Consider the following 12,577-nt stretch of genomic DNA (forward strand, 5'->3'; position numbering starts at 1 on the left):
CCCAATAAAAGTTTAAATCACCCCCCCTATCCCATTATATAAATAAAATATATAAAAATAAATAAATAAATAAACATATAATATACCGTAGCGTGCGTAATTGTCCGATCTATTAAAATATAACAAGCGTCATTGCGAACGGTGAACAGCGTACACGAAAAGAGGGGAAAGTGCGCGGATTACCAATTTTATGTTACATTATATGTAAAAAAAATAATAAAAAATGTCCGATCTTCACAAATATGGTATTTATAAAAACTAGAGATCATGGCGGAAAAAATGACACCCCAAACAGCCCCGTAGGTGAAAAAATAAAACTGTTATAACATTAGAGAATCTGTGTAAACCTGCATATGGTTGTGTTCGGACTGACCTATAGAATAATAGTATCATGTCGCTTTTACCATATAGTTCATTACGTAGACACAGGAACCCCCCAAACGTTACCATATTGCATTCTTTTTACAATTTCACCTATTTATATCTTCATAAATAATATATTTGGGATTCCGTCATACATGTTATGGTAAAATGAAAGACGCCATTACAAAGTACAACTATTTCTGTAACAAACAAGCCATTACATGGCCTTGTAGATAGAAAACTGAAAGTGCTGGAGCTCTTAGAAGGGGAGGAGGGAAAAACGAAAGAGCAAAGATCAAAATTTGTGCGGTCCACTGGGTCATTTTGGGCCTGGTCCTCAAAGGGTTAATAGGAACCATTTTATTGTTGTTGGTAGCTCTGCCAGAGTGCTCTGGCAGTTAAGCTGTTAATGTTCAGAGGCTGCTCAGGTGATCATTAGATTCACTTCAATGGGCCATTCATTGAGAAGTATCGCATTGCAGCCTGGCTGTGTATATGATCAGGACATTAGTGGAAAAGGGATGTAATTGGCCTATGTATTCCAGGTAATGTCTTGTAAGTCTACTCAAGTGGATCTTAAAAGCAGATCACATGTACACCTTCACAGTGTCTGCTGGCCGGCAGAAGGATTTGAATAGACTGCAGGAATATGCAGCACTTCTTTCACTGTTACTTACAATAACCATTTTTTTGCATATGGCAAAATGCATATTTTGGGCAGCATATTCAATTTCAAATCCACAGCATGCCTTATATAGCATAGTATCAGTTCAACTGGTACAAATGTGTAAACTATTTCTATAAAAAAAAAAAAAAAAAACTCAACCGTTCCTGGAGCAAGTGTTGTATTTTTTCCAGTCATGACATGGTGCATATGCAGTGTCCCAGAACCAGTGTGCCAAAACTATGTACTGTATGTATGTGTGTATGTATGTAAATTGTCACTTATGCTGCATATATTTCAGGGTTGTTCTGTGGATAAATGTGTATACTGCATTTTGGCCACTCAATGGCATTAACTGTTTTCTACTATAGCAGGCATGCTGAAAGATGCAAAAGAGGTTAATTGCCTATGCACCACTTTTTAAGTGCATAAGAGGAAGCTTTCCAGCTGCCACCCTACCTCACAACCCTGTGCTAAGTTCTCTCCAGCACTGACATATAAGTCTGGTGAAGATGGCCATGGAGTTAGTTAGTTTTTCATTAGTCTGGTCCCAACGGAGGAAGCACAGCAGATCAGAGAGTTCCTCAGGGTGTTCTTTCCAGGGCCTGGCCCTGCGGACAGTGCCTGAGCAACTGGGGATTGTAACCTTATTTCTACTAGTTCCCGTAAGCCAGGCCATGGCCTTCTATTACTCTAAAAAGATAACTACCTCAGACGAAGGGATCACATCTGTTCACGTTGTGGGGAATTTTCGCATTCAAGTCTTCTGAAGGACGGATTCTAAGTGTTTGAATATGTGCTACTAGTCAGCATGCCCCACTGTTTCTTGCTCGGTTCCCTAAGCTTATGTGGCTCAGCTCAGTAATGCAGACCTGTAGCCCAGTCATGTGCCAGACAGATCCCTTCCTGGTAGCCCTCTCACCATATGTACAAGCTGTTTGTTTAAAAAAAGTTCCAGAGACTTTGCAGAACTCAAGTATTGTCTATTTTCAGTCAGAACCAGCTCCACAAAAAGCTATTAGAGGGAAATCACTGGCAAAACTACCTCTCAGGTGCAAAACGCACCTTTGAAATTCTGACGAGTAAATGTTTCTACTGGTAAAGTTACTCTGGAGTCTGTACATTCCTGAATTGCACCCACATCACACTACAGGGGAACAGTAGGAACACCATTAACAGGCATGTGCTGGTATCCAGGGAGGACTACTATCACTCCAAGCCCAATGACAGGTGTTGCAGCAGGAACTCAACATCTAGCTCTGAACGTAACACCTGGCAACCCTGGGTCACCACACATATTCAGTTCAAGTGCCTAGCACTCCACAAGCACTCCCTAAGTGTGAGCAAGTGGCACATATGGAGATATTTAACGAATACATTGGGAACTTTCCCTACATGCATTTGTGAACCCAGCCTGAGGGCACTTTTTACAGGGCAGTCTTTTGGTCAGTATTTTCCTTTAGAATTTGTAAGAAAAAAAAATAGGAGTGTAACCTACATAGAGAAAAACTATACAACAATGAAAATACCTGCACCCACAGATGTAGCAAACGCTAAATACATCACAGTTAGAGACGAGTGTACTGGGCCAAGGTTAGGGTTCGTACAAATCCGAACTATCAACATTTGACTCCCGCTGTCTTCCTGTTCTGTGGGAAAGGTGGAGACAGCCCAAGTCCTGCCAGGACATACAGCCTAGTTCGTAGGCTGTATCCTTATTTTGCAGACGGGTCGGGCTGTCTCCACGTTCCTTGCAGAACGGGAAGACAGAGGGAGTCAAATGCCGATGGTTCGGGCTCGTACAAACCCAAACCTTGGCCTGGTTTGCTCATCTCTAATCACAGTGGTGCGACATCACCTCTTGTGTGCTGTGGCCCTCTAACACTCTAACATGAAAGGTATATATATTGTATATAAGAATTGTTTTGAAGCTTGATGTATATAAATACTAATGTGCATCTATTTTATTTTAATAGGGATATCAAGCCAGATAATATACTACTTGATGAGCAAGGTAAGATGGATTTCTTAATTTAAAGTGCATTTGTTGGTGACATGTCAATGTAGTGTGTTTTGTGGTTTTATAGAGACAGCTCAGATTCATTTGGAATCCAATAAAACTCATGAATTTGGAGGCATAGTATATATCTATGGGTGCCATAGTGCCATAGTAGTCATGTGCCCTTGAGCATCTATTACAGCTTGACATCGACGTCTCGTGCTGTTCACAAGTCACCTTGAGTTGTCTGCTGAGGCATGGTATTCTCACAGTTTGCCCGCTTCCTGAAGAGGGTGGATACAGCCTGAGTATCATCTGAAAAACATAGATACAGCCATAGGCCATGTTCACATAGTGTATGAACATTGGCCGCTGTTTGACCCGACCTAATCAAACAATGGCCCGTGTCAGAGATGTTCACCCGGGCAAAACTGCAGTTGGATGAACATCACTTCCTTTTAATTGGAATGCACATTTTAGTGTGTCCGAACTCCAATTTGCCATTGTTCACTGTGCAAAGCACATCCGGGAGCCGTACTTTACACTGTGAGCACAGGCTGTTCTCTGAATAGCGATCGTAGACCTGTCAATTATTTTGTGTGGCCGCAGAGAACCACGACAGTAGTGAATACACGGTGCATACACTACAGCCGTGGTTCCATAGGCTGCTATACAATTAAATAGTGCTGTTAAAGTAACCACAATCTGACCCCCCCCCCCAAGAAAAAAAAAACACCGCTTGTACTGTCAGATAGCTGCTTTTAATCCAAGATCTGTCCTGGAGTCCGTTTGGCAGGTGATGCAGTTATTGTCCTAAAAAACAACTTTTAAGCTTGCAGCCCTGTGTCAAATTGGCGTGACCTAGAGTGTCTATGCCCTAGGCTTGCACTGCTTCTCCTCCCCACCCTCTTCACCATTAGGAATGCAGGCAGCAGCTTTTTATTCCTCCATAATGGCATAAAATCAAAATAGCCATCCAGCCTCAAACCACCTTTTCACATTCTCCACGTTTTCACAAAATTTCTAACCATGAACCAGCCTTTTTTATGTTCCCTCTTCCAGAATACCAGCTTCCAGCTTTTGAAATGTATCCAATTCAGGCATCCCTCCTTTTTGTCTCAATAGTGAGAGGAACTTTAATTTTTTCCACTTTGTCAACCAATATAGCTGCGATGCCAGGAAATACCAATCCATTCTAGGTATACCCAAACCTCCCCTCACTTTCAGCACTGCCATAAGCTTCAATCTCATACATACTCACTTATGTCCCCAAATAAAGTCCCCAATGTTTTTCAACACTTTAATGCCCAGGCCCCTAAATTCACAATTTTCCTCTAATATTTTGAGCTGAAGAATGTTCTGCCCCTGTCACGGCCGCGGCGGCGGCCCGTGTTCCGGGCCGCCGCCGCGACCTCCTCCTGCCCCATGCAGCCGCCGGGGTCCTTGTGCAGGGACCCGGCGCTGCTGCTAGTTTGGCCCCTGGGGGCGCCTCACCTCTCCTCCACTCCTGTCTCTCACTGTGCCGGCCGGCGCGCGCGTCCCCGCCTCCTAGGGCGCGCGCGCGCCGGCTGTCTCAGATTTAAAGGGGCAGTGCGCTCCTAATTGGTGTATGCACACTATCACTCCCTATAAATTCCAACCCTGCCCCACTACAGGTGTTGGAGCCTCTACTTGCTTCCCATAGCATTTGGCCCAGCTCCCTGTTGTTCCTGACCTTAGTCCTTGTCCCTTGTTCCTGTCTTCAGTCCTTGTCCCTATTCCTTGCCCGCTGCCTTCCTATTGTTCCTGAGTCCTGTCCGCCACCTGCGAGCACGTCTACAGTCCTCTGCCGGCACTATCTCCTGCCTACTGCTCCTGCCACGCCTCGCCTGCCGCCACTAGCAACCAAGCCAGGGGTAGCGACCTGGGGGTCGCCTGCCGCAGCAAGTCCATCCCGCCTTGCGGCGGGCTCTGGTGAAAACCAGCGGCCCCTTAGACTCCGCTCCCTGGTGAGGTTAGTACCATCGCTAGTGACGGTCCAGTGGATCCACTACTCCAGGCGTTACAGTAGGCTCCAACCGTGGATCCCGGCGAGGTGCCTGATATCCGTGACATAGCCCGAGTGGTCGCCCAACAGGCTCAACAAATCCAGCAACAGTCGCAGCAGATCCAGCAACTCACTGCCGCCTTACAGCAGCATACTACAGCCCAGCGCACACCACCTCCTGCTGCTTTTTCTACACTTCGACTGGCTCTCCCAAGCAAATACTCTGGTGACTCCAAGTTGTGCAGAGGATTCCTGACTCAATGCACCATGCATATTGAACTTCTAAGCAGTCAGTTTGCCACCGAGCGCTCTAAAGTGGCTTTCATCATCAGCCTATTGGAGGGTAGAGCTCTGGCCTGGGCCACGCCGCTGTGGGACCGAGATGACCCTGCTGCTGCCAATCTCCGAACCTTCCTAGTCGAGTTTCGCTCCGTCTTTGAGGAACCTGCCCGTGCCTCTTCAGCTGAAACTGCTCTCCTCGGCCTCTCTCAAGGGAGCTCCTCTGTTGGTGACTACGCCATCCAGTTCCGCACCCTGGCGGCAGAATTAGACTGGAATGAGGCCGCTCTAATAGCCACCTTCAAGAAGGGCCTGTCCAGTCAGGTGAGAGACATGCTTTCCGCCCGAGACCTACCTACCTCCCTGAACGAACTCATCCTACTGGCCACCAGGGTCGATACTCATTTTTCTGAGAGAGAGGAGGAGGTCTGGCATGAACGGCGTCTAAGCCTGTCCCGTCGCCATCACCAGCTGGCGCCGGTCTTCCAGAATCCTGACGTTCTGGTGTCCCAGTCGACTCCTGAGATTCCTATGCAGGTGGAACGGGCTCACCTGATGCCTGATGAAAGAATTTGTCGTCTGGAGCTGAATCTCTGCCGCTACTGCGGTGGTTCGGATCACTTTCGGCTGAGATGTCCCCAACGTCCCCAAGCGTCCGGGAAACGCCAGCACCTAGGTCCGGTGGGAGAGGTCTCCCTAAGTGTGAATGCCACCTCTCCAAGATTGTCTGTGCCAGTTTCCATCCAGACACCCTCAGGACAAACTCACCAGACTACTGCCTTTCTCGATTCTGGGTCAGCAGGCAATTTTATTGCAGCTACATTTGTCCAGAGATGGCGGCTACCCGTGACCCCACTAGCCAGACCCCTGACTATCTCCTCGGTCACGGGCGAGATTCTTACCGACCATGTGCACTACCAGACCGCACCTCTAGTCCTCCAAGTGGGCCCTTTACATCAGGAAAAGATATCCTTCTACGTCCTGCCCCATTCTTCTCCCGCCATCCTCCTGGGACTCCCTTGGCTGCAATTACATGCCCCTAAGCTGGACTGGAGAACCGGGAAGATTCTTAGTTGGGGTCAGGACTGTTCCAACCAGTGTCTGAGGTCACCTCAGCCCAAGTACTCTATGTTGTCACCTGAGCCCGCCAAGCCTCTATCCGGCCTACCGGCGGAATACGAAGACTTGCCTGATGCCTCCATCTGCAGGCAAGAAGGAGGGGGAGGCCAAAGGGGGGGGGTACTGTCACGGCCGCGGCGGCATCCCGTGTTCCGGGCCGCCGCCGCGACCTCCTCCTGCCCCATGCAGCCGCCGGGGTCCTTGTGCAGGGACCCGGCGCTGCTGCTAGTTCGGCCCCTGGGGGCGCCTCACCTCTCCTCCGCTCCTGTCTCTCACTGTGCCGGCCGGCGCGCGCGTCCCCGCCTCCTAGGGCGCGCGCGCGCCGGCTGTCTCAGATTTAAAGGGGCAGTGCGCTCCTAATTGGTGCATGCACACTATCACTCCCTATAAATTCCAACCCTGCCCCACTACAGGTGTTGGAGCCTCTACTTGCTTCCCATAGCATTTGGCCCAGCTCCCTGTTGTTCCTGACCTTAGTCCTTGTCCCTTGTTCCTGTCTTCAGTCTTTGTCCCTATTCCTTGCCCGCTGCCTTCCTATTGTTCCTGAGTCCTGTCCGCCACCTGCGAGCACGTCTACAGTCCTCTGCCGGCACTATCTCCTGCCTACTGCTCCTGCCACGCCTCGCCTGCCGCCACTAGCAACCAAGCCAGGGGTAGCGACCTGGGGGTCGCCTGCCGCAGCAAGTCCATCCCGCCTTGCGGCGGGCTCTGGTGAAAACCAGCGGCCCCTTAGACTCCGCTCCCTGGTGAGGTTAGTACCATCGCTAGTGACGGTCCAGTGGATCCACTACTCCAGGCGTTATAGCCCCTGACTTTCTCCTAAAGGCATTAAGAGTGATTTTGCCCAATTTATAGTCAGTGCTCAAAAATTACTTATTTCTTAAATAAAACCCATGACTCTCGGTATCGCCTTCACTGAATTTTGAGGAACAAAAGCAGGTCGTCAGCGTGCTGCCTAATTAACATTGTTTGTAAGGCAATGTTCATACAAAGTAATATTAGCAATTTTTTTTAGTTGGAAATGCCATTTTCACAGTTAAAAAGTCAGTTAACCACCTGATTTAGTTAATAATAGTAACTGGTTTAGTGAAATGAAAATCAGCCATTAGTGCACCTACGAAGTACAATAGCCAACGAAGCTATGTTCACATAGCTGGAAACAGAGATTTTTTTTTATACCAAACTATCATTTTTTGGCCAAAATGAGCGTTTGTGAATTTGTACAGCTCTAAAACTAAGTGCCATGCCTTTTTTAGCTTAGCTTTAAAAATATAGATGTTTTTATGGAAAAACTGCAGAAAAAGTACTCAAAAATTTTCAAGGCTAAACAATTGTAAAAATTATTGTATGTGTGGACATGGATTGAGGATGTAGTGAACAGTCAGGGGATATAGTGAATAGGCAGGCATGACACAGGATGCCACTTTGGGATAGATGACTGATAGTTACTGATTAGATGCTGGCACTAGGGGATTATGAGCTGTGTATTGTGCCTACTATGACATCAGCACTCCTCAATCTGAATGTCTAGCTACCCTGAAGGGGGCAAACTTGTTCCATACACAGGGTATTCATCAACCTTTACTGTTTTATTTGCTGCTGTGCTCATGGGCAGCTCTATAGCTAGAGTTTGACATGCTGCAGCCAGAACAGAAAATGCATAAGAAGCCAGCAGCAGGGGTAGGGCCCGTCTGTGGCCAGTCCCGTCACTCATCATGGGCACAAGGACGGGTAAGTTAGTACTTATAATCAATTTCCCCCTTCCTGCTGCTGGCTTTTAAAATCCACCGGACTTTAAGATCAAAAAGTCACATATGAAAGTGAGGCACCGATAAAGGTACAAAATATGACACAAAAGATGAGCCATCAAATAGCCCCATAGACCAAAAAATAAAAAAGATAAGAATATATATATATTTTTTTTATTTCACAGCGCAAATAATTTATTTTTTGCTGCACATTGTATAAAAAAAATTAAGCTTGTAGTTGAAAAGTACAATTGGCATCACAAAAAATAAGACCCATATGGGTCTGTAGGCAAAATAAATGCAGGCAGTATGGCTTTTAAAACTCAAGGAGAAAAAACAAGTGCAAAAATGAAAATTAGCTAGGTCCTTAACCCTTAGGGGACACAGCCAGTTTTGGTGTTTATGACACGGCCACATTTTTCAAATATGACATGTGTCACTTTATGCATCAATAACTCTGGAATGCTTTTACCAATCCTTGCGGTTCTAAGATTGTTTTTTCGTCACATGTTCTACTTTATGTTAGTGGTACATTTGGGCCGATACCTTTAACTTTTTTTGTAAAAAACTCCAAAATGTTGTGAAAAATTGAAAAAAATTGCATTATATTAAATTTCAAAGTCTCTGCCAATAAGGAAGATAGTTATACTACATAAATTATGGATTAATTCTCATTTATAACATGTCTACTTTATATTGGCAGCCTTTTGTGAACATGCTTTATCTTTTTTAGGATATGAGAGGCCGTAATTGTTTAGTAGCAATTTTCAAAATTTTTGTGAAAATTTAAACTCTGAATTTTTTTAGGGACCAGTTTAATTTAGGAGCATATTCCTGAGGGATGTATACTAGAAACCCCCATAATTCACCTCATTTTGTAATCTTCACCCTTTGAAGTATTCGAATTGACATTTAAACAGTTTTTAACCCTTTAGGCATTTTACAGGAATAACTTCAAAGTAAGGGTGAAAAGGAAAAAATTCCTTTTGCTTTGCAGAAATTTCAATTCAATCCTATTTCTTTCATACTAAACCAGCTATAAAAAGTAAAACACAATAAAAAAAATGTATTTGTCTGAATCTGCAGTTTTTATAAATACCCCATTTGTGGACGTAAAGTGTTGTGTGGGTGCACAACACGGCTCAGAAGAGAAGGAGCACCCTTTAAATTTTGGAGATTGCATTTGGCTGGAATGAGTGTAGGAGACCATGTTACAGTTACAAAGCTCCCCTAGTGCGGAGACAGTGGAAACCCCCCACAAGTGACCCCATTTTGAAAACTACACCCCTAAAGGAATGTAGTAAGGGGAACAATGAGCATTTGGACCCTACAGGTTTATTACAGTTTTTTTTGGGCTGTACAATTGGGCTGTAAAATTAAAAATCTAAGTTTTCACACTTACACGTTGGTGAAACCCCAAAATTTTCAAATTTCAAAAAGCTTGAAGGAGAGAAAGCCCTTCAATATTTGTAAAGCAATTTCTCCTGAGTACAAAAATACCCAATTTTTGAACGTAAAGTATTGTACGGGCGCACAACAGGGCTCAGAAGAGAGGGAGCACCTCTATCTGTATGTACACTCCAGCTCTAGCAGTAAATGTATGGACGTTTACTGACACTTACTAACGGACACTGACTGACGCTTACTCCCACTTACTAATGGACGCTGACTGATGCTTACTTACGGACACTGACTGATTATTACTAACGGACACTGATTGACTCTTACTAACGGATGCTAACTGACACTTACTGACACTTATGGATGCTGACTGATGCTGATTGATGCTTACTGACGGATGCTGACTGACGGACACTGACTGAAGCTTACTAACGGACGCTGACTGATACGTACTGACGGACACTGACGCTGACTAACGGACGCTGACACTAACGGATGCTAGCTGACAATGACACTAACTGACACTGACATGGATGCTGAAACTTACTAACGGACGCTGACCTAACGGACGCTAGCTGACAATGACACTAACGGACACTGACACGGACGCTGGCGATAACACTAACGGACACTAGCTGACAATGACACTAAGGGACACTGACACGGACGCTGACACTTACTAACGGACGCTAACTGACGGACACTAACTAAGATCTCCCTTATTACTGGGAGATCTCAGGGGAGGGGGTATTTTTTTTTATTATGTGTTTATTTGTATGTTTATTTGTGTGTGTGTTTTTACAGTATATGGACGCAGGCTCTGATCTCTTCACAAAGTGAGGGATCAGAGCCTGCATCCATGCTCTGCCCCCCTGGAACGATCAGATACTGTGATTGACAGCTCTGATCACAGAGCTGTCAATCACAGTATATAGCAGCATGTACCAGCATCATAAGACAGACACTGGTACATGCTGCAGCAGGAGGGGGCCATCCCCGGATCCCGAAGCTCAGAGTGAGTTCTGGGACCGGGGAGGGGGGGGCAGTGCTGCAAGGAGGAGGAAGGAGCGACCTGCTGTTACCTGCCCGGTGAGTATCAGGCACAGCAGTGACTGCGGCAGTGGGGGCAGCAACGGGGGGGAGCACCAGGGAGCCATGGTAGGGAGGGGGGGGGGGGGTCGCAGCGGTAGAGGGAGCCCGGATCGGGGGGGGGGGTAGCCCGGCAGCAGTGAGATCGCTGTGGAGGGGGGAGCCCGGAAGGAGGGCGATCAGCCGTGGGGGGAGCCCAGCAGGAGGGTGATCCCCAATGTCGGAGGGAGCCCGGCAAGAAGGCGAGCAGCAGTCGGGGTAGCCCAGCAGGAGGGCGATCCCCGTGACGGAGGGAGCCCGGCAGCAGTAGTGGTTGGATCCCGGCAGAAGGCGGATCCCGGCGGCGGGGGAAGCCCAGCAGTGGCAGTGGGGGGAGCCTGGCAGCAAGGGGGGAGGTGCAGAGAGCCAGCAGTGCTCTGCACATGCTTCCCCCGAATCCCGGAACTCGTCAGAGAACGGGACCGGGGGCTTACTGCTGACTTCACCGGGATCAGTGGATCGTTACCGATCCACTGATGCCGGCGATCGCCTGTGCTGGACCCCTTCAGGGGGTCCAGCGGCACCGACACTAAACTGTCAGCTATCAGCTGACAGTTTAGTCGCGGCTCCCAGTCACTGTTTATGTAAACAGTGAGCACCGGGAGCCGGGAAGTTATTGTACGTCCTGGTGCGGAAAGTAACCTCCTGCCAGGACGTACAATAACGCCCTGGTGCGGCTAAGGGTTAAGGGGATAATCCTTTTAAGAATGTGCTTTACTGTAATAGATGAGAACACAGTTTAGGTGAAACAAAGCCAAAGGCAATGGTAGGGGAGAGGGGAGTATGTTTTTTTTATATAGAGAGTTTTTAGTCACTGACAGTGTTTAGTGTACCTCATGGGGCCCATATTGTTAAGTGCTATGTGAATTTTAATTCAAGACACTGGAAAGTTGCTTTAGGCAATGTACAACCTGTCCTCTTTGTTCATGGTTGTCTTATTTAGGGACTAAAAATTGTACATGGTATTTACTAGAACGTGAATAACCACTGATTCTCATTTATTCATTGGCACACCCAAATTAAGTGGTCGAGGTTTGCTCTTTCTTCAACACATTTCTTACATTTGTTCTTATCACCCTGTATCCTAGATAGTTGTATAATTAAAGCGACTCTGTACCCACAATCTGCCCCCCCCCCCCCCAAACCACTTGTACCTTTGGATAGCTGCTTTTAATCCAAGATCTGTCCTGTGGTCCATTCGGCAGGTGATGCAGTTATTGTCCTAAAAAATTACTTTTAAATTTGAAGCCCGTGCCAAACGGGAGTATCTGTGCCCTAACTTTGCACCACCCCTCCGTCCCCACTCCCCACACTCTTCATCATTAGGAATGCCACTGGAATATTTTCTACATGCTGAACACTGCACAGGTCCTTAACGATCAAGCCCATGTTCCGGGCTGACACAGGTGAGGAATAGGAGGCAATCTGCCTGGACCATTCCTAATGACAAAGAGGGTGGGGAGGAGTTGCATCCTGAGTTGCATTAAACACGTGTACAACTTGTGTATAACAATACTTTTAAATAATAGACAAAAACGGGTGATTACCCTAACTTCCCAAAATCTAGCAATCTCTTCACTGTAAAATTCCTTAAGTTCCATATTCCTCACATATCTCATATAATTTTTTTATCCTCTTCCAAATTTTGGCATCACGGTGTGTGACAGTAAACAGTATTATTCCACTCTTTAAAAACCTCCCAGTTTCAAGTGTTTCAAATATGCTTCTACCTTCCCCAACATGAACCATAATATAGTTTAAGGCAGATGACAAGGTCCATCTCGCCAGTACCTAGGCTCCTGATGCAATAAAATAGAGCCCGAAGTCTGGCATGGACAGACCCCCCCCCC

General features: G+C 46.6%; 1 protein-coding gene across 2 annotated transcripts in view; it reads left to right on the top strand.

Moving 5' to 3' along the window:
• The window catches only part of STK32A (serine/threonine kinase 32A), a 110,611-nt gene that overhangs the window by 58,301 nt on the left and 39,733 nt on the right, over positions 1 to 12,577 (top strand). For both annotated transcript variants that reach the window (XM_069954894.1, XM_069954903.1), the window contains one exon: positions 3,004 to 3,041. In XM_069954894.1, the coding sequence (XP_069810995.1) occupies positions 3,004 to 3,041 (38 nt within the window). The remainder of the gene's footprint in view (positions 1 to 3,003; positions 3,042 to 12,577) is intronic.

This window comes from Dendropsophus ebraccatus, chromosome 1 (genome assembly GCF_027789765.1).
Source record: "Dendropsophus ebraccatus isolate aDenEbr1 chromosome 1, aDenEbr1.pat, whole genome shotgun sequence".
NCBI classification, from domain to species: domain Eukaryota; kingdom Metazoa; phylum Chordata; class Amphibia; order Anura; family Hylidae; genus Dendropsophus; species Dendropsophus ebraccatus.